The sequence below is a fragment of the Neofelis nebulosa genome, chromosome 8 (assembly GCF_028018385.1).
Source record: "Neofelis nebulosa isolate mNeoNeb1 chromosome 8, mNeoNeb1.pri, whole genome shotgun sequence".
Classification (NCBI taxonomy): Eukaryota; Metazoa; Chordata; class Mammalia; order Carnivora; family Felidae; genus Neofelis; species Neofelis nebulosa.
Genome location: NC_080789.1, coordinates 62,956,960 through 62,978,128, shown reverse-complemented (window position 1 = coordinate 62,978,128; position 21,169 = coordinate 62,956,960). Strand labels below are relative to the sequence as shown.

The 21,169-nt window shown below is 53.8% G+C and overlaps 2 protein-coding genes across 4 annotated transcripts; both read left to right on the top strand.

The window, feature by feature from the left end:
* Positions 1–4,914: 4,914 nt before the first annotated feature.
* Positions 4,915–9,055, top strand: IGFBP6 (insulin like growth factor binding protein 6). The gene is made up of 4 exons (XM_058742653.1): positions 4,915–5,446; positions 7,457–7,596; positions 7,782–7,901; positions 8,701–9,055. The coding sequence occupies exons 1-4, from the start codon at positions 5,119–5,121 to the stop codon at positions 8,821–8,823; spliced, it is 711 nt and encodes a 236-aa protein (XP_058598636.1). The 5' UTR covers positions 4,915–5,118; the 3' UTR covers positions 8,824–9,055.
* Positions 9,056–9,177: 122 nt separating this feature from the next.
* On the top strand, positions 9,178–20,224 carry SOAT2 (sterol O-acyltransferase 2). Of its 3 annotated transcripts, none has more exons than XM_058742651.1 (15): positions 9,178–10,419; positions 10,899–10,954; positions 11,479–11,615; positions 11,970–12,029; positions 12,318–12,425; positions 14,154–14,430; positions 14,863–14,932; positions 15,709–15,793; positions 16,299–16,344; positions 16,551–16,680; positions 17,663–17,760; positions 18,184–18,282; positions 18,789–18,924; positions 19,419–19,564; positions 19,767–20,224. In XM_058742651.1, the coding sequence occupies exons 1-15, from the start codon at positions 10,347–10,349 to the stop codon at positions 19,815–19,817; spliced, it is 1,572 nt and encodes a 523-aa protein (XP_058598634.1). In that variant the 5' UTR covers positions 9,178–10,346; the 3' UTR covers positions 19,818–20,224. The 3 variants fall into 3 exon arrangements, with proteins under 3 accessions (XP_058598634.1, XP_058598633.1, XP_058598635.1); XM_058742650.1 differs by having other exon boundaries at positions 9,178–10,422; XM_058742652.1 differs by lacking the exon at positions 19,767–20,224 and having other exon boundaries at positions 9,178–10,422; positions 17,663–17,735; positions 19,419–19,549.
* The last annotated feature ends 945 nt before the right edge of the window (positions 20,225–21,169 follow it).

Genomic DNA, 21,169 nt, shown 5'->3' with positions numbered 1-21,169 from the left:
AAGTACTTTCCATGTCATATATGGGGGAGGGGGGATACATGAATACCCATTTGACAATCACTGGTGAGGTTAACCTTGATCACAAGGTTAAGGTAGTGTTTGCCACATGTCTCCCCTATGAAGTTACTATTTTTCCTTCCCCTTTAGAAGCATGATCACCAAGTCTAGCCCAAGGTGGGAGAGTTGTTAAGCTCTACCTTCTAGAGGTCAGAGTATCTACACACATTGGAAGTCTTCTGGAAGGAAGATCTGTCTCCTCTTCCCCACTTATTTGTTAATTTATTTATTTAATCACTTATTTGTATCGGTGTTATAGATTGAATCGTGTCCCTCAAAACAAGAAATGTTGAAATCTTAGCCCCAACACTTCAGAGTGTGACCTTATTTGAAAATAGGGTCTTTGTGGGGTGCCTGGTTGGCTCAGTCGGTTGAGCGACCGACTCCAGCTCAGGTCACGATCTCACAGTTTGTGGGTTTGAGCCCCGCGTCGGGCTCTGTGCTGACAGCTCAGAGCCTGGAGCCTGCTTTGGATTCTGTGTCTCCCTCTCTCTCTGCCCCTCCCCCACTCATGCTCTGTCTCTCTCTCTCTGTCTCAGATATAAATAAACATTAAAAAAAAATTAAAAAAAAAAAGAAAATAGGGTCTTTGCAGATTTAACTAAGTCAAGATCACTAGGGTGGGCCCCAATTCAATATGACTGGTGTTTATATAAAAAGGGGAAATTTGGACAGATACCCACAGAGAGAAGCCAGTGTAAAGATGACCATGTGATTACAGAGGCAGAGATTAGCCTGATGTATCTGCAAGCCAAGGAATGCCAAGGATCGATGGCCACCACTAGAAGCTAGGAAAAGGCGAGAAAGGATTCTACCTAGAGTCTTAGAAAGACCATGGCCCTGCCAACACTTTAACTTTGGACTTCTAGCCTCCAAAACCGTGAAACAATAAATTTCTGATGTTTTGAGCCACCTAATTTATGGTACCTGGTTACAGCAGCCCTAATAAATTAATACAATCAGTATGCACTTGGACTTTTATTTTCTACTTTATTCCCCTTACTTATCTGTAACTTCTCCCACCAGCAATGAGAAACCTGGCTCCCAATATCCGTAACTTATTTGTTCAACACTGCTCTACATCTAAAGCAGTTTCCAAAGTTTGTAACCTATAAACCCAGGAGAAAATGTATCAACTGGAGCACAGTGTTTATATAGATTATGCTGTGCTTTTTATCTTTAGCCTTACAGTTTCCAGTCAAAACACTGTTTTCTAGAGTTACTGAGGTCAGCACCTTTTTTCCCCTCACCACCTTCAGTGTGCTTACGTCACAGATCTGTAATACAGTTAGATTCGTTTGCAACAGTCTACATTCTATCCTGGAATACCCTAGCAGCCTTGTTGATTTTTTTAAGTGTTTATGAAGTATGTGTTGGATGAAGAGATATAAACTCTAAGCTCTCAGAGAGCACCACGTCTCCCTATTACGTCCATCTAAGCTAGTTATATCCACATAAATAAAGGCTCTATGAATCTATTGAATACGCTTTGTTCATTTAATTACAAAGAAGCAAATCTCAGATCCCCAGTTGCTGCTTCTTGTCCACTAATGATTGCCCGTTCCCAACTGTCTGGCCGACTCCAGCCCAGTCTAGAAAAATGCCCTGCTGCCTTCCCATCTCTTCTCCCAAGCTCTGTTATAAAGCCTCATTCTCCAGGATGCCCTCTTTAACTTATTCTGGAGCCAGATGTCCCTCTCTTCTTGCACCCTACCACACTCTGGGCCTCTTAGACGCTTCGGCATTTACTCTGAATGCAAGAGGAGGAAGAAGAAAAGAGAGAGAACAGCTGAAGTGGTGGGAGGGCCAGGAGACCTCCTGGGGTGGGTTGGGCTAGCCCAGAAGCACAGGAGTGATGGTGGAGCCTCCAAAAGTGGTACAGTGTGCCCCCTTACCTCTCAATGCTCTCCCCCAGGACTATCTCTGCTCCCACCCAAAACACCAACTTTTACTTGCATCAATTCCAAACTCCTTATACAGTAGCTGGGGGCCCGGAGATGAAGAGGGTGTGGGGCTCCTGTTCTCAAAGCACCAACAATCTAACGGGAAAAGTAAGACACACGAAAGGATAAACAAAAATTGACGATGGCAGCACAATAATGTGGATGAATTCAAAGGAAGGCACAGAGCTGGCCTGCCTGCTGAGCAGGTGAGGACGAAGTGATGGGATTTGGTTTGTGTTGAAGAGAAGAAGGGTTCTGTCCCTGAGGGATGAATGCTCGGAATCCAGAGGAAGAATTGCCCTCTGAGCCCCGATTAGGCCACACCTTCATTTCCCCTAATCTCAGTTCAGCCCCAGAGATGGGAGACTGCCACGGGGTTCTGGGAAAGGTGACCCAACCAGCTGGCTGAACCAGAGTGTGCTCCCAGGGTCACTGTCCCAGAGCCATGGATGGTAGATGGGAGCACAGGTTTTTCGGGGTGAGGGGCAGGGGACATGGAGCACCACCAGAGGCCTTCGAGAAGGAGAGAGTCCCATGGTCAGAACTGTGTGCACCAGGACCAACTGGAAGGCTCTGTGGAGACTGCAGGGACCGAAGGCTGGAGGCCAGTTGAGGTTATCAGAAGAGTCCCCGTCTAGCCCATGCTAGACTTTGGCCATGTCGTGATGTGATCATTGATCTGCATCCCCGGAGCTTTCTGCCTGTGAAATGGGCCACCACTTGTCTTTCCTCAGACTCAAAGCTCTAGGCAGGCCCTTTCCTTTACTGGGTGTGAGAGTCACAGAGCATAAGGGATCCAAAGAAGACAGTGTCCCGTACAGGAGGAGGAGGAGGAGGCTCAGCAGAGTTTACCTCTGGAAAAGCCGAAGCAATAGCCCAAGCTGTTTTCACAGCCTTGGAAAAGCTTTCAGCAAACTCTTCTCTTTCAAGGAGGGCAGAGTCCCAAAGGACTGCAGCTTGGCCCACACTCCATCCTGAGCACTCACCACGTGCTTCAGATCCCACGGCTCCCGGCGCTGTGGTGAAGGGCATCCCCAAGGGAGGAAAAGCAGAGTCCAAGAGTCTCAGTCTGCAAAGAAGACACTGGTTAGATTCCAGCACCCACGGTGTACAGCTCTGGACACCCACACTGGAGCGGTGGAGAAAGGGCAGTACCGTGCAACAGTACCGTGGTGGTGCTGGACTGCTCAGCCCAGCTTGCACTGCAGGGAGGGAGCAAGCTGGGCAGGTGGGAGCAGTAAACCTGGGGGAATCTGTTTGAGAAGGGAGTGGCGGATATGAGAGGCTAGACAAGTGTTGGGCTTTCCTGCAGTATAACCTACAAAGGAGAAGCAAGATCCTGCAGGGAGCACGACCATCTCTTCCCCATCCCAAACTTCCCAGGGCCTTCCTGTTTTATGCAGGAGCAACAAGCTGGAACCCATGTGCAAGGCATAATAAATAGTGGTAGGGATTTGGGGACAGGACAGAGCTCTCCACCCTGGGGTCAGAGCTTGGGGCAGGAGGTCACAGAGTCTTCACACAGTGGAGGACAGTTGCCCCCTCCCACTCCCCCAACCCCCCTCCTCCCAGCCTGTCCAAACTGCGTCCGTGTCTCAGAGCCACTGCAAGGCACTGCTCCCCAAATTCATGTTCTAGGGTCCCAGGGTAGCCAACGAAGGGGGCAGAGGGCTGCTGGGAATGAAGTTCTTTTTTTTTTTTTTTTTTTTTTTGTATTTACCTAAAAGTTCAGGAAGCCCTTGCTGATGTTATTGCTTGGGGGCCCAGAATTTAAACTTAGCCACTGCCCAGAGCTCTTGTTTTAGGAAAGAATGAGATGGCCCTTGTTGCGTAATCCGGAGCGGGTGTGAGTTGCCAAAGGAAGCGGTCCTTCTTCCTGCCTCTAGGAAGGCCGGCTCCGCTAGGAGGCTGGGGATGGGTGGGGCACTGTCCCAGAGAGCCGATGTGGGAGGTGGGGGGTGGGGTAGACAGACAGCCGGAAGAAATACCCAGACTCTCCGGGTCCAGTGCCCCCCTGGGCAAAGCAAAACCTGATGAATCCAGAAAACCCAATGAGTGATGCCCGGGGTGGGGGGGGGGGGGGGGGGGACAGATGCTAAGAAAGGAAAGGAATGGAGGGGTGGGCTAACCTGGATGAATGACAGAAGGGGGGGGGGTCTGTTTTCTGTCCACTGTTCCCAAGAGCCCCCAGAGTATGGGTTCATGCTAACTTGTGCTTCACCCACCCACCCCCATACACCACCACCTCCATAATTCAATGGGCTAATCCCTCACCACTACCCTGTCCCTTCCTGCCAGGTGTTCAACGAGCGCATTGTCGCCCTTGCACACTGGACCCTCTGGGATACTCCCATGAGCCCACCGCGATCCTAGGGTTAAAGCCTGTTCATTCAAGGTGTGACTCCCCACTCTCTCCCCATCTCTCCCCTTGCTTCCCCCAACCGGTTCTATCGCCCAGTCTGGCCCCCTGGCCCGTGTTTTCCCACACTAACATCTCAGGCCCTGCTCTTCCTTGCCTCTCCCTTGGGCTACTTTCTCCCATCAGCAGTGGGTTATCCCAAGACCCCATTACCCATCATCCCTGCCTTCTCTCTTTCCCTTAGCATACGTCTCCCTGGTGACTCCCACACACCATCCCTTCCCCATCCCTCTCAGACAACAATCCCCTCTCCACCAGAGTCCCCGCGGCGGCTTCATCCCCGACAGGACACAGACACCCGCGCTGGATTCCAGGTTTTTCCCTTCATCCCAATTCCCGTCCTCTCCTTCTTCCACCCCTCCCCACTCTCCAGTGCCTCCAGCCAGCTGTCCAGCTCCCAAATTCCAGCCAAGAGTCCCGGGAACAAAGCAAGAAAAATCAGAGTAATTTGGGAAGTAAACAGAAACTGGGAAGGGAGTGGGCAGAGAAAAGTGGGGAGGACCAGGTGGGGGCGGAGGGGAGGCTCTTCAGTCCCACCCAGTTTAGGGAATGCCCCTGCCTTCTCCCCCCACCCCCCTTCACCTGGCTCTTAAAGGGCCCGGCCCCTGACCGGCGGCTACTTAAGGCGGAGGGGCGGCGGCGGGCAGCAGCTGTGCTACGACTGCGCTGGGAGGAGTGGACGGGGCAAAAATCCTGACCATGACCCCCCACAGGCTGCTGCCGCTCCTGCTGCTGCTAACTCTGCTGCTCGCTGCCCGCTCAGGAGCCGCCTTGGCACGGTGCCCAGGCTGCGGGCAGGGGGTGCAGGCGGGTTGTCCAGGGGGCTGCGTGGAGGAGGAGGGGGGGACGCCGGCGGAGGGCTGTAAGGAAGCTGGGGGCTGTCTCAGGAGGGAGGGGCAGCAGTGCGGTGTCTACACCCCTAACTGCGCCCCAGGACTGCAGTGCCAGCCGCCCGAGGAAGACGAGGCGCCTTTGCGGGCGCTGCTGCTGGGCCGGGGCCGCTGCCGCCGGGCGCGCGCGCCCTCGGGTGAGTCCGCGCCCCGCCCCTGCTCCGCCCACGTGAGACCCGCAAAGCGGCCGGCAGGGTCCTGGAAAGGACTCGGGCAGCCCTGCGAGCCCTGCGATGGGTTCTGCCATTGATGCTTCCCCTTCCTAACCCTGGGCGTCACGTTTGCGTGGGGGGGGGGGGGGGGGTGGGGGGGGATGAAGGGGCAAGGGCGGGGAGCCGCTAGAAGGCCGGGATGCAGCTAGGGGCCCCTGGGGATAAAGCAGGGACATGTCCCAGCGGTCAACCTTTTTGGCCCCTTCTATTTCCTCTTGAGGGGAAAGGTGAGGGTGGAGGGTTTAGGGCCATGCCGTCTGCCACAGCATCCCAGCTCCTTCCCTGGACCCCGGAGCTGGAGAAAGGACCCAGGTGGTGTTCTCAGCTTCCATTTGGAGAAAGAGGGAAGGGAACCCCGACTCCCAAATTCTGCACACACACTGAGAAATATCCCCTCCTCTCCTCTTAATATCAGGGGGTCCAAAGCACCTGAACATAGGGCCTAGAACAGAAGGTGTCCCAAATCCTGAGTTGTGTCAGACTACACTGGGGTCAGAGGGCGGTCTCTGGGGGCCTCAAAAGGATGGGATAGAGGTGGGAAAAGAAGGAATCTGCCAAATCAGGGTTATGATTTAAAGCTGCTCAGAACCCTCCACCCACCCTACCCCACCCTACCCTAGGGAGGAAAATAGAAGGCTGAGTCATTGGGTGGATGGGACAGAAGTGAGTCAGAACCCAAAAGATGGGGGGCAGCAGGGAGAGATAGGGCAGGAAATAAAAGCAGCGCACTCCCTCCCCCCAACCAGGCATCTGATCTCCTGGTTTCTTCCACGGAAAGGGATGAGATTTTAACTTGGACTTTCTTTCAGTCCCAAACGCCTGGGTCCAAGCTGCTAGAGGGTCCTCATAGGAAGGGGTGTGTTACAGGTGGGTCAGAGGAGGCAGTGGGAGCATGGTCGTGGTAGGGTGCTAAATGGAGGGAATGAGAGGCAAGGTCTGAGGAAGGTGGAGGAAGAAGGATGCCAGTCAGGATTGCAGAGGAAATTGCTCTTGGGTTGCAGGTAGTAGGCAGGTGGGAGCAAATGTCTAGGTCTGAGGACTGGGGACTTGAGCAGAGCTTGTCTTTGGGCATGGAAAGGGAGAGATGATCCTTTTAGGGGCCATAATATTTCATTTTACACCTGGGGCGATTTCCAGGCAGTGCACACTCTCCTCCCTGCCTTTCCCTTGCCCTGACGCCCTGATTTATTTCCTCACTTCCTCCCATCCTGAGCTCTCCCTAGGCCCCCCAGACACCACGTGTGACATTTTCTCCAGAGCCAAGAGCAGCCTGTAGGTCAGAAGCCCTTCATTCCCTGCATCTTTGCAACCTGCCCTCCGCCTGTCCTGGTTAAGGGCTGAATCGTACCTGCTCCTGGGACCACTGGGGTTGAGCTAGGCTGAGCTATGGGAGACCAGAAGGGAGAGGCCCCCAATGCAAGCGCCCCTAAAGTAACCATGTCTACAGCCTGGGAAGGGGTGGGCTGAGTCACCGCAGGGTCACAGCGGGGACACACATTCCACTTGGGTCCCTGCTAACCCCCTCCCATACCCCTTGTTCTTCTGCCTCATCTTCCTGGCTTGGTGCACCCCCTGCTGGCTTCAGGGGGAACAGCCAGGTCTTTTCTCCCCAAGCCCAAGGCCTCCTAATGTACTTGTACTCGTCCTAGGTTTTTGCTTTCCAAAGTGCTTCTCCCTTATAAGCCTTAAAACTAGTCTGGGTTTTTTTTTTTGTCAGGAAAGCTAATATCACCATTTGTCGGAGAAAGTAACTGAAGCCAAGAGAAGGTAACGGAGCCAGGTTCTAACCACCCTCATTTCTCCTACTTGGAAAGCCCCTCCCTTCCTCCCACTTCAGGGAGTCAAGGTGAACAGGGCTCTCTTCCGTTTGGTTCTGGTCTTTGGCATCTGGCTGATTTCTGGACTCTTCTTCCCCCATTTCCCTTGTGGCTGTAGGGGAGAATCCTAAGGAGGGTAAATCCCAGGCAGGGACCACTCGTCCACAGGATGTGAACCGCAGAGATCAACAGAGGAATCCGGGCACCTCGACCACTCCTGCCCGGCCCAGTCCGGGGGGTGCCCAAGACACGGAGATGGTGCGTTTGTGAATGGCAGGGAGCAGGCAGGGTGGGGAGTCCTACACACTCCAGTCCGAGGCTATCCCCTTGGGCCTGGAGAAGTCTCCCACATGCATCCTGGGAACCTGGCTGGTGGTGGGAGAGGGGTGGACAGTGGAGGTAGGCTGGATGGGTTCTGAGCTGCCTGCTCTCTCTTCCCCCAGGGCCCGTGCCGCAGACATCTGGACTCGGTGCTGCAGCAACTCCAGACCGAGGTGTACCGAGGGGCTCAGACCCTCTACGTGCCTAACTGTGACCATCGGGGCTTCTACCGGAAGCGGCAGGTGAGGCCCCCACCTCTCCTCCCCTCGATCCTGTGGCACAAGGCTCCTACCAGGGATGGGGTGGGGGGAGTTTACAAAGGGGCACAAAGAGGGGCGCCTGGGTGGCTCAGTCGGTTAAGCATCTGACCTCGGTTCAGGTTGTGATCTCACCATTCGTGGGTGCAAGCCCCACCCTGTGCTCTCTGCTGTCAGCTCAGAGCCTGCTTCGGATCCTCTGTCCGCCTGTCTCTCTGCCCTGATCTCTCTCTGCCCCTCCCCAGCTCGTGCTCACTCTCTCTCTCAAAACAAAGAAACAAACAAACAAACATTAAAAACAACAAAAAAGGGGGCACAAAGAAGACACTGCTGCTGCCTTTAAGGATCCCCCAACTTTTAGGGGCCACAGAAACCTAGAGAATAGCCCCACGCTGTGGTAGAGGAGCCAGATTGCCTGACTCAGAGGTTCACATCTGCGAGGCAGCTCAGAGTCATGGAAGGCTGGGAACGCCCAGATGGCTGAGCCCCTCTCAGCCCAAGAATTCGCGTTTCTAACGCAGTGCCCGCTGCTGCTGCAGCTGTTGGTTTGGGAACCACGCTTTGAGAACTACTGTTCTGCCTAGAAGAATGGGCACCGTTTGGTGGGTGGAGAAGAGGAGAGCAAGAGAAAGGGACCCAAGTTGTCTCCTTGTCCTGAGAGCTCTCAGAGGTCTCTGCACACTCGCACTTGGGGCCCACAGCCCATCCCCCACCCACGGGCCCTCCCATCCCTCCTGCGGGAGCCTCAGTGCCGCACCTCTGATCTGTGTGCCTCTCTCCCCAGTGCCGCTCCTCCCAGGGCCAGCGCAGAGGTCCTTGCTGGTGTGTGGATCGGATGGGCCAGCCCCTGCCGGGGTCCCCAGAAGGCGAAGGAGGCTCCTCCTGTCCCACCGGGAGCAGCGGCTAAGGCTGGGCAGGGGGCGGGGAGGGGAGGCTGCAGGACCATTGGCAGGAGCACGGAGCTATCATCTTGGGTCATTTGTTGAGTGACGGACGAGTAACTCGGGAGCCCTGAGCCCCACACTCCACTGTCAGGCCCTTTCCCAGTGTCCCCCTCACCCCTGGGACCCCACACATGGAAAGATGGTTGGTGTTGGCTTGGGATGTTAATAAAGCTGTGTTGGGGGTCTCTGGCCTACGTCTCTGGGTCCACCTCTCACATTTATGGAGCCTCTGCCCTTCTCTCTACCCGTCCCCCATAGCAGCTCTCCTTTCCCGTGGACTACCTTCTGTCTCTCCTGCTGCACTTGGGATGCAGGAGACAGCCATTGGCGGAGGTTTCCAGCCCTCAGCCCTCACCCCAGTACCCACCAGGGAGCGAGAGCAGGGGAGACATTGAGGCCATGACCTTGGTCTGAAGTTGTGACCTTGTTTCCAACACTCATCTTTGGACACAATGGGAGAAGGGAGAGAAAGGATTAATAGCTAATCCCCAGCAGAAGCCCAACAAAGAGGAAACTCTCGAAGCACTTATCCTTCTATTACATCCTACTAAAAAAGGGAAGGAAATTCTTATTTACTAAGCCCTTCCCATGGGCCAGACCCTGGACCCTGTGTTTTTACCTGCACTACCTCATTCTGAGCTTACAATAACCTTGTGAGGGAGGAACTTTGGCCCCTGTTTTTCAGAGGAGGAAACTGTGGCTTAAAATATCTGGGTCGTTCGCCTGAAGTCACACAGCTGGTAAATGACAGAGGGAGGATTCAAATCTCGCTCTTCCTTCAGAGTGGTCTGTGACGATACCTGGTGTTCCCTAGGTGCTGAATAAGTGTTTGTTTTGCCCCCTTTCTGCCCACATGCTAATCCAAGCAGGTGTAGGGAAGAGCTGATTTGGGGGGCGGGGGTCCTGGCACCCAGCACTTCCTGGAGGGGCCAGAACGCCACCTTGTCACAGAACATTAGTCACATCAGAACATTAATCACTTGCACACAGTGCTTTTGAGCTGACAAGGTTCTTTCACACACCTTATCTCCCGGTCTAAGGGAGCCGAGTGCACTGATACCTAAAGATCCTTCAGGCTGCTGGGAAAGAGATCAGGCTGCTGGGAAAGAGATCAGCAGGCAAGTCATCCTACATGATAAGCCTCAGAGAGGCAAAGTCCCCCTCCCCATGGACATACATAGGTACACAGTGCACGGCCACTGTTCCGGTGGGAGGGATAGCTTGCTCAGCTGGGCATCTGGGCATCGGGTAGGGCTGTTGGGGTGTTGCAACCCTCCCTGGGACAGCCAGCCGAGCCGAGCCTGTAGCTGAGAAGTGTTACCCTCTAGACCTGATAACCTATTGTGCTCCTGGAGGTCTCCTCCTCCTGAAAGGACTTTAGTCTTTGGAGCTGTCAGATGAACGGAGTGAGATAAGAGCTTGGCAGGCTGTGAAGGAAGGGAGGGAACACTCCATAGCCGCCTACTGCCCTGTCGAGACTCACACCATGGAGCCAAGGGCGGCCCGATCGCGGAAGGGAGAAGGGCCGAGAGGAGAGCAAGAGCGCCGCCGCTCCGGAGGTGGTGAGGCACCCTCTGGGGGTGCAGAAAGCTCAGGGGGCATTGGAGGTGGAGACGCATTGCTGCAGGGGAGGCTCCTACTCTCTTGGGAGGATAAGGGAGGCAGCCCCTGCCTCTGTTCCTCACTGCCCAGCCGGGAAAGGGAAGTGAAAGGGATATTCGGAGCGGGGGCCTTGCCTTATCTTGCAGACTCTTTCACCCCAGAGGGTGAATGGAGTAGCTTCCCAGTCCCGGGTATTGTCAGGCTGCTGGGAAAGAGATCAGGCTGCTGGGCCTGATCAGTGGCCTCATCCCCTGCAAAAATGACTTCCCCTTCTGATCACCTCACTGTGATACTACATATGGACTGGTTGGGGGCAGGGAGGCTGCTGAGCTTGCAGAAAGCATTTCCTGGAAAGAGGATGTTTCTGGTCCGTACAAGGTCACAGAACCCTAACTCCCTCTCCCCCTTGGGTGTGCCCTTTGACCCCGCCCCCTAGGAAACATTGAGAAGGACAGAGGCCTGGACTTGGTGCAATGGACCCGACATATGGAGGTGAGGGAGGTCAGGGGTCAGACGTCAAGATGGACAGGCCTTGGGAGTGGAAGGAGGCAGGGACGAAGACCAGCCTGGTGATAAAGACCGTTTGTTCTTGGGTTCAAAACCTTTCAGATCAGGTTGGAGCCAACGGCTAAGATGGAGGGGGTTGGAATACAGGTCAGCAGGGCAGGGGCCAAGAGTCAGCCAGTGAACAGTCTTCTGTTAGTCGGGCTAAAGGTCAGCAGAGGGAAGGCTGGGGACAGGGGGAAGGGAGTAGGGTCAAAGACGACAAGGTGGTTGGGATCCAGGCCCTGGCGCTGGAAATGTCTTTTCTTGGTCCTCACTGCTGGTCTGGGAAGCCAGAGAGAGAGAAATTTGGGGGGAGCCTCTCGGCAGGAACCGTGCCTGTTCATGTTTCTATCCCCAGCGCTTAGCAATGCACCTGGCTCAGAGAGAAGAAGCTCAGTAGATATACGGGGAACCAGAGGATGGCTGCTCGGGTGGAGGGACAGTGGGCCTTGCCCTGCTTTGCCCTGTAGGCTGTGAAGACACAGTTGTTGGAGCAAGCACAGGGACAGCTGATAGACCTGCTGGATCGGGCCGTGCAGGAAGCCATCCAATGCTACCCACCACAAGGTGGACCCCTGTCCTCCATTCCTCCAGATTCCTTGAGCAAGTAAGAGTCTGAGGACCTGGGGGCTGGGGAATGGCTAGAGCGGGCTCCTCTAGCATAAGGGTCATGAGCCCTAAATATCATCTCATGCTTCCTTTGCCAGCACTGGCATGACCCCGCCTTCAACCTTCCCTCTTTTGCTCGTATTGCCTCTGCCTGCCCAACACTGACCTCCACCTTTGGGGCCCTTTTCTGCCCTGGCCCTGACCTTCCACCTGCTCCTGCCCTCTGGCCCTGGCCCTGACCTACCTCTACTATTGCCTTTGGCTCCCAAGTATTGACCTTCTGCAAGGCCCTGCTCTCTACCCAGGGCCTTCTTCCTCTGGGTCCTGATCCAGAACAACTGTCTTCATTTAGGGCCCGGGAGCCATCCCTGGGGAAGCGGAAAATTTTCATCATCCGAAAGTCCCTGCTTGAGTAAGTCCACATAAAGGGCAGGGGATGGAGGAAAAGAAAGGGATTCAGCGAGGGTCCCAGGACACCTCATTTCTCATCCTTGGGTTCTAGGTGTTTGGAGGGAAGACTTGGAGAGGGTTTCTAAAGTTTAGTCTCCCCATTTGCCCTGGGTGTGATCGGCCCAGCCTTTAGCTGGAAGTTCCCAATCACTAGTCCCCACCCCACACCCACCCGCGTACAGTGCCTGAGCGGGTCCGCGGGACCTCGAGGACCCTCCCACACTGACATTCGGGCCCCTGTCCCCCCCAGCGAGCTGATGGAAGTACAGCATTTCCGCACCATCTACCACATGTTCATCGCCGGCTTGTGCGTCTTCATCATCAGTACCCTGGCCATCGACTTCATTGATGAGGGCAGGTAGGCGCCCCCCCACCCCCCCACCCCGCCCCCCCGCATGCCTGGGACAGGCACGCGGATCACACCCCCTAGGTCCCTAGTGTTCCACTTGCCACTGGCTTAAGACAGCACAAGCCCTCCTTTGATCCTGTGATTCCTGGACCCACATCAACATTGCTTCCAGCAATATTCCCACCTAAAACGCACCTTGACTTCTTCCTTCCACAGCCTTTGGATGGCCCTTGCTCTGACCTTCCAGGTCAGCCACTCTGGGGACACTCTGTCGCCTGCTCAAATACTTCTCAGTAGGAAACTTGCCCCAAGGCAGATCCATTAAGCTAGCAGGCTCGCTTCACACCACTCTCTCAAGTTCTTCCCAAGTTCAATCCAAGCAACCTTCATGGAGCACCTCCCAAGGACCTGCCCTGGGAGCTAGAGAGATGACGGCCAGACCCCCTCCCTGTCTATAAGGCACTACCAGTCTTGGGGAGGGGGGAGACAGACATGCATGCAAACGCCCCCAAAGAGCACCCCCCCACGCTGGGGGTGAGCCTCAGAGGGCTCTGTAGCCCCAGGGGGTCTGTATTTGCATGTCCCCTACCTCACCCTAAGTAGGGCTTAGGAAGCAGTAAAAAGAAAAGGATCAAAGATCTGCAGGTTCTGCAACAGTATTTCCTTCTGGTAAAACTGTTGTTAATTCTATGAGTGGTATAAGGATCAAATCTCAGTAAAAAGTTCAAATGCATGTAAAGGGACCGTCCTTCCCTACTACTCTCTCAACCCCAGACCGGATGTAAGGGTTTTCATAGGTTTGTTTTTTGTTGTTTTTTTTTAATTTTTTTTTAACGTTTATTTATTTTTGAGACAGAGAGAGACAGAGCATGAATGGGGGAGGGTCAGAGAGAGGGAGACACAGAATCCGAAACAGGCTCCAGGCTCCGAGCTGTCAGCACAGAGCCCGATGCGGGGCTTGAACTCACGGACCGTGAGATCATGACCTGAGCCGAAGTCGGCCGCTCAACCGACTGAGCCACCCAGGCGCCCCAAGGGTTTTCACAGGTTTGAGAGAGTACCTCTAGAGCATTTGGCATGCATTCACCCCCACATGTCTATAAGAACCAAGAAGCGGTGTGTAGAAAATTTATATAAATAAGATATTCACTGTACTTCTTGATTTCATTCCTTAACAACCTATCTTCCTATCTCAGAGATCTTTCCAGGTCAGCCCACTGTTCTTAATGACTGTGGTCTGGAGGTGCCAGTCTTTTGCTCATTTGGTCCTTTACCAAGGGACACTTAGGTTGTTTCCAACTTTTCACCATTACAAGCCAAACACTCTTAACCTAAGCAAACAAAACACCTAACGACCTGCTTTCCACTAACTTGCGTCTGCAGCGACAGACGTTCCAAAAGAACAAAACTGACAAAAATCAAAGTTAAACTCTGAAAACCTCATATTCTAATGCCCACAGCATACAAAGTTCTGAGCCCTTCTGCAACACCACAAAATTCAGAGGGCTCTAAAGGTCATTTGTAAGCAAACCCATCCCACGATCCAGTCTTTTCCAGCGACGCCCTGTGCTAGAAGTTTGGGACAATAGAGGTGCCATCTTGAACACCTTCAGATATGGGGAGCTGGAAACTCGGGCAAAATGCCTCAGTTTATTTCCCAAGAGTTCTGACTGCACAGGGAGGGGACAAAGTCGGGCCACACATTTGTCTACCTTGTCTCTTCGTCTCTACTCCAAGGCTGATGCTGGAGTTTGACCTACTGATCTTCAGCTTTGGACAGCTGCCCTTGGCGCTGATGACGTGGGTCCCCATGTTCCTGTCCACTCTGCTGGTGCCCTACCAGGCCCTGAGGCTGTGGGCGAGGCCCCGGGCAAGAGGGGCCTGGATGCTGGGGGTGGGCCTGGGCTGCATGCTGCTGGCTGCCCACACCACCGTGCTCTGGGTCCTCCCCGTCCACGTGGCCTTGAAGTATCAGCTCCCGCCTGCCTCCCGCTGTATCCTGGTCTTTGAGCAGGTAGGTGATGGGGTGATGGGCAGGCGAGGCTGGGGTAGGGCCCCTGTGGGGAAGGGGACTTGATACTACAGTATTGGTGGAGGCGGAGCTAGTTACTAGGGGTGGAGTCCATCTGGAAGGATTTGAGGGCACCAGCAGGAACCAAGGATATTTGCTGTTATGCAAAAGTAATCGGATTTTGCAAGGAGTCAGGGGGGTTGGCTGGTTGGAGGCTCCGCCCTGGCGTTTCCTGTACGTCTTTACTCCTGATTCATCCCAGCAGCTACCTGTGTTAGGTTAAAAGACTATCCGACAAAAAAATAAAGTATGGGCTTTGATCGTACAGATTTTGCAATCTGCCGGCCTCTCTCTTCGGTAAACAAGTGCACAGAGATGTTAAGTGATTTGCTCAAAGCCACACAGCAACTTAACCTCCCTTCCATTCCTTCTCAGGTCAGGCTCCTGATGAAGAGCTACTCCTTCTTGAGAGAGGCTGTGCCTGGAACCCTTTGTGCCAGAGGAGGTGAGGCACTGCTTTGAACTCAGTCATTTTGGCTGTTTGAATGAAGCCAGCCATACCAGGATTCTCATAAAAGCTCTGACTTCCTAAGCCTGTGTTGCTCCCAGGGCAGAATTCTGACCTCCAACTAGACTCTGGGCTTTAGTCATTAGGCATCCTCCGGTCCCACCTCTGAGATATGGTACCTCTGTGGCCCAGGACTTCTGGCGCTTTCCAATTTCCAGGCTTAGTCTGGAAAGACCCAGAGTATGAGAGCCTCATATTAGCAAGTCAGGAGGTACCAGGATGACGGAGTGGTTAAGTGTTGGACTTAAGATCTGATGGACGTATGTCCTGGCTCTGTCGGCAGAGCATGTGACTCTTGATCTCAGGGTCATGGGTTCGAGCCCCACGTTGGGTGTACAAATTACTTAAAAATAAAATCTTTTTTAAAACGTGGTGGGGGAGTCAGAGCAGAAGGAGAGAAAGAATGGGCGGTGGAGCTTATAAATGCCAAATGAAACTCTGGCCACAGCAGGTGCTGCACCAGAAAGTTGGGTGCCTAGAATGGAAGCAAAAGAAGGGCAATCAAAGAGCAGCTTCAGCTCCTGCCTAGTTTCACCTTCCTGACTGCACCTCCAGACCCAATGTCGGGCCCCTCCCAATCCCCCCCTCCCCCCCCCCCCCCCCCCCCGCACCTCTGCCCCATCCAGGCCTCCACCCACCAGTCCCAGCCTCCACTCCCCCTGCCCTCTCTCCTTCCCCACTTCACTGATCCAAGCCCTCTCCTTCCTCCCCAGGTGAGGGCATGCGGGCCCCCAGTTTCTCCAGCTACCTCTACTTCCTCTTCTGCCCCACACTAATCTACAGGGAGACTTACCCCAGGTAAGACCCTGCTCCTCTTTCCCAAATGCCCAGACCCATCAGGGACCTTGCCTTCTACTTTCCATTCTCTGAGGCCTTTAGCCTCAGGCACTGACCACGTTCTCAGGAAGCATCCCATAATAAAAATGGGAAATAGGTGTCAGACAGACTACGCCTTCTCCAAGCCTTCTCCAAGCACAACCCACAAGGGTGGCCAACTGTCCTGGGTTGGCCCTGGGCTGTCCCAGTGTTAGCACTGAAAATCCTGCACCCTGGGAAACCCATCGGTCTGGAGCAACCTCCCGATGGTTGCACTTTAGTTGACCTTCAAGTTAAAAATCCATTTGCCATGTCTATTGGGGAAGGTCCAAAGTGTTCTAGACCCTTACCTGCCTAGATAATCCTCCCAGGCCCGAGCAATTGAGGGAGCTTCGGAGAGAGGGCCCTAGAACCTGTGTACCAGTGGGTATGGAACAAGCTAAAAGATAAAAAGACTAAAAACATATTGTCCCCATTGCTGCTGCAGGACACCCAACGTCAGGTGGAATTACGTGGCCAAGAACTTTGCCCAGGTCAGAAGATGGGGTAGAAGTGTGACTTGTGGTGACTGAGTGGGGCATTTCTGGAAGTGGGGTCCGGGAGGCCTGGGGAGGAGGTCAGAGGGTGGGGCTAAGGTAAGAGGAGGCAGGTGCTGGGCCAGAATCCAACTCCAGAGTTGAGGGGGCAGCTGCTAGTGACCCCTGTCAAAGTTATGTACCCCCCACCCACCGCCCCCCAGGCTCTGGGCTGCGTACTCTATGCCTGCTTCATCCTGGGCCGCCTCTGCGTTCCCGTCTTTGCCAACATGAGCCGGGAGCCCTTCAGTACCCGGGCTCTGGTGCTGTCTATCATGCACGCCACCTTGCCAGGTATGCCCACCGAAGGCAGGGCTGGGGAGGGCTGCACCCTGGGAAGTCTTAGCGGGGGGCTCCTCCCTCCCCTCACTCCTTTTCTTCAGTCAGATTCAACACCTCCTGCCTCAGAAACCTCTCCCACATGTGTCCCCCGCCTCCTCATTGCTCCATTGCCAGGGTCTCAGTTCATTCAGATGGCCACTCCACTCTCTCTTTCCACATCGGCCTCCTCGCCTGCCTGCTTTCCCTCTCAATCTTCCCACCTTCCCCTGACACTGCTCCCCGGTTGAACTTCCCTCCTACAGGTTAATCATTCCCTACTCTGCTTCCAAAACTCCAGTCACTCCCCATTGCTGGCATCTCCAGATAAGATTTGACCCCTTGGCCTGGCATTCAAGACCCCTTCCCTGACAGCCTAGCCTATCTTCTCGTCCTGCCACAAGCTCAGCCATTCCTTGAAAGACATGTACTTTCATGCCTCCGGGCCTTTGCTCATACTGGTGTCTCAGCTTGGAATGACCTTTCCCCATTTTCCAGCTGTAAACTCCAGTCCGTTTCTGGAGGCCCATAACAGAGATGCCCCCTCCTCTAGGAAGCCTGTCAGTTTTAGCCATCAGTCACTATGACCCACCCCTTGCTCTGCATTCCCAAGCACCTCAATGGCCACCCGTGCTTAGCTCCCAGCACATTTGACCTTGACGCATGGTTGGACATGTCTCTGTCCCGATCTCTGCCTCTGTCTCTCTCTCTCTTTCTCTCTCTCTCCAACCACTCTGTGAACTGCCAATGGCCAGGGCTTTGAGATTCATCTGTGCATCCCCGACATGTGGCTTGGAGTTCATGAGCAGATGGATGGATTAATGAATGTAAGAATTTGTGAGTGACAAATAATTGGCTGGAAGGAGTTGGGGCCCTGGTTGCTGATGAGGGCCCCTCAGGGCTTCCCAAGGGAGCCAGGTGGGCAGTCTGACATGCAGCCCTTGTCCCCACTCACCAGGCATCTTCATGCTGCTGCTCATCTTCTTTGCCTTCCTCCACTGCTGGCTCAACGCCTTCGCAGAGATGCTACGGTTTGGAGACAGAATGTTCTATCGGGTGGGGCCTGGACCTGGCCACTTGGGAGCTGGGTGCAGGGAGGTCTGGGGAGTGATCTGGGGAGGATGATGGCTCCATTGGATGTCACCTCAGCCGTGCTATCAAGCTCTCACGTGAGAAATGCGCTCCTCTGGGTGTGGCTCTAATGCCACCTGTCCACCTCTTGACTAGCCAGGGCTAACTGCTTCTGTGCGCATGGTACACTGGAACCATCTTCTCCTGAGAGGGGATGAAGGAGGGAGTGTGGGCCTCAAGTCCTGAAGAGACTGCAGGGAAAGTTCTTGCTGTCCCTCTTCGGCCAGGGCCCAGCCCCTTGTGGGAGAACATTGGGATAGGGTGCAGGGAGCAAGCCACTGGGCCATGGGAAAGTCAGGGCCCTGATGCTCACTTCCTTCCCCTAACCCTGACCCCACTCTTCCCCAGGACTGGTGGAATTCGACGTCCTTCTCCAACTACTACCGCACTTGGAACGTGGTGGTCCATGACTGGCTGTACAGCTACGTCTATCAAGATGGGCTGTGGGTATGGGCTCTGCAGACCCCCTCAGCTCCCACAGTTAATGTAGCCTCCCCAGAACATTCTCCTTCCCTTCCTCTGCATTATCTGCCTTTTCCAGACCTAGGGGCCCCCTGGACTTTCATCTGCTCCTTTCTACCCAACCCAGTGGGCAGAAAATCCTTCTTAGGATCTAACTTCCTTCCCTCTTTACTCTTAACCCCACCCCTCCACAGAGCATTTCTCTCCTCCTTAGACTTCTAAGAAACATGCATGTAGCAATTCTCAGTTACCAAGGCTTTTCACATACATAATCTGCACTGTAATCCTGAGAAGTAAGTATTATTATGTCCCCTTTAAAAAATTGCATGTAAGGCCCAAAGAACTTAAGTAGGACGTATCACCCCTTGAGACCCCCAAATCTCATATTCTTTCCATTGTACTGTATACTTTCTGGCTTCCTTAAGGAGGGGACTCTTTGTGGAAGAGTCTTAGAGAGACTCATTCCACCCTTCTCCCCCGTCCCCTGCCAGCTTCTCGGTGGCCGGGCCCGAGGGGCAGCCATGCTGGGTGTGTTCCTGGTTTCTGCAGTGGTCCATGAGTACATCTTCTGCTTTGTCCTGGGATTCTTCTACCCGGTCATGCTCATGCTCTTCCTTGTCTTTGGAGGTGAGCTTGGCCTCTGTGTGCCACTGGAGGGGGAGCCATCCAGAGGGAGGAAGCCAGGAGTCCTGCTCCTGCAGATTCCAGATGGATGGGGGAGGCCACATACCCTTCTGGGAAGAGGCATGAAAGTTGGGGTGGGGAGGAACTTGGGAACAGGGAGGGAAGCAGCAGGAGGTATCCTGGGGGATGCGAGAGAAGATTTCTGGCTGGAGTGGAGCATCTGAGCAGGGCACACATAGAGGGAGACAAAGGAGAGAAAACTGGCATGAGGCTGGGAGGTTTAGTATGAGATCCAGGATATTGATGTGTAAACTGAGGAATCCTGGTTTTACATGAGCCGCTTGAGACCTCCATGGGTTGCCAGAGCTGGGCTGAAGATCTTCCTCAATGATGCCTTCCTGTTCCATCTCTTCCCAGTACCCTGGGATGGGGGGATGGGGGGCATCCAGGGAGACAAGGCACTGGAATTGGGGTAACAACATTTCCTCCTGCATCAGGACTGCTGAACTTCATGATGCATGACCGGCACACAGGCCCAGCATGGAATGTGCTAATGTGGACCTTGCTCTTTCTGGGCCAAGGCATCCAAGTCAGCCTGTACTGCCAGGAATGGTATGCACGGCGACACTGCCCCCTACCCCAGGTAAGGGACCACCGCCCTCCCTCAGCTCCCCATCCAGAAGGACACACCTCCCCTCTCCAAGAGCCAGCCCCCTGTTCTTGCCCAATTCAATAGCCATGGTCAGGGGCTAGGCCTGGTTTGGGGGTGATGGGCTCCCATGTCTTGGATGCGTAGGGTGGGGACAGGAAGGAACTCACGCATAACTCACCTTTCTCTGGTACAGACAACCTTCTGGGGGCTGGTGACACCTCGATCTTGGTCCTGCCATACCTAGAAGTCAGAGCACTGTCACTGCCCAGAGGACGCCACCAAGTCCTTCTCTGCCTGCAAAGCCTCGGACCAGAGCACCTCTCCCTGCATTCCTAGATCTAGCTCCAAGTCAAGGGGGCCTGGCAGGCATGACCCCAGCAGGGAATGCCAGGGACTGAGATCTGAGGACCTGTAGAACTGCTAAGCACAAACTCACTGTGGTGGTGGCTCTTGAGCCGCCAAGCCCCACGGATTGGGCACAGAGCCCCCTCCTACCTCATCACTGTCCAGACTTGGGGATACTTGAAGGATCTTATAGATTTGGTGAATGTGGGGTGACTTAGAGAAATGAGGGCCATCAAGGTCTGAGAAAGGTTTGACTCTTTGTACTGCTTCCAATACAATAATAAAGTTTGTATCCCTTTTTATTCATTCATTTGTTTATTCCTCCCTTCATTATTTGTTGAAGGCCCACATTGGACAGGCATGATTGAAGAGTTGTGTCTACAGCAGCAAGACTTTGTGCTGGCAGGGGCTGAGGGTCTTAGGTGGCATCTTGCCTCGCCTTTCTGGTGCCTTGTCCCTCCCCAAAACCCAACCTCGCCTTCCTCCCACCTCTTCCTTCCTCAGTTCATGTTTCCACACCCCTTAATCCTTCTACTCCTGTCAACCTCTAGCACATTTGGAAAGGGCACATAGCAGGCCTCCTTTCCCTCCACAGACCCAGGAAAGGAACTGTCCGTATAGACCTTACACAAGTATTTCATTTCGTGAGCCACAGTATCCACCGCTATAAAGTGGACCTTAAAATGAAGAGTGTCCTGACTGTATGGGTTCAGAAGGTCAAAATATTCACGTTCACAACCATCCCAGAAGCCAGACTTTGTAGTCACTCTAAGGAGAGGATCTTTTTTTCTAATTTTTAAATTAAATTTAATTTTTAAAATGATAGCCTGAGGGTTGTTTTTTTTTTAATGCTTATTTACTTATTTTAGAGAGAGAGAGAGAGAGAGAGAGAGAGAAGGAGAGAGTGAATCCCAAGCAGGCTCCATGCTGCTAGTGCAGAGCCCAACATAGGGCTTGAACTCATGAAACCTTGAGATCATGACCTGAGCCAAAACTAGAGTTGTATGCTTAACCGACTGAGCCACCCAGGCGCCCCTTGGTTTCATTTCTTATATCATCTTGTATGTTCTTTTTTTTTTAATTTTTTTAACATTTATTTATTTTTGAGAGACAGACCATGAGTGAGGGAGGGACAGAGAGAGAAGGGGGGGACACAGAATCCAAAGCAGGCTCCAGGATCTGAGCTGTCAACAGAGCCCGGACTCATGGACCATGAGATCATGACCTGAGCCAAAGCCGGACGTTCAACCG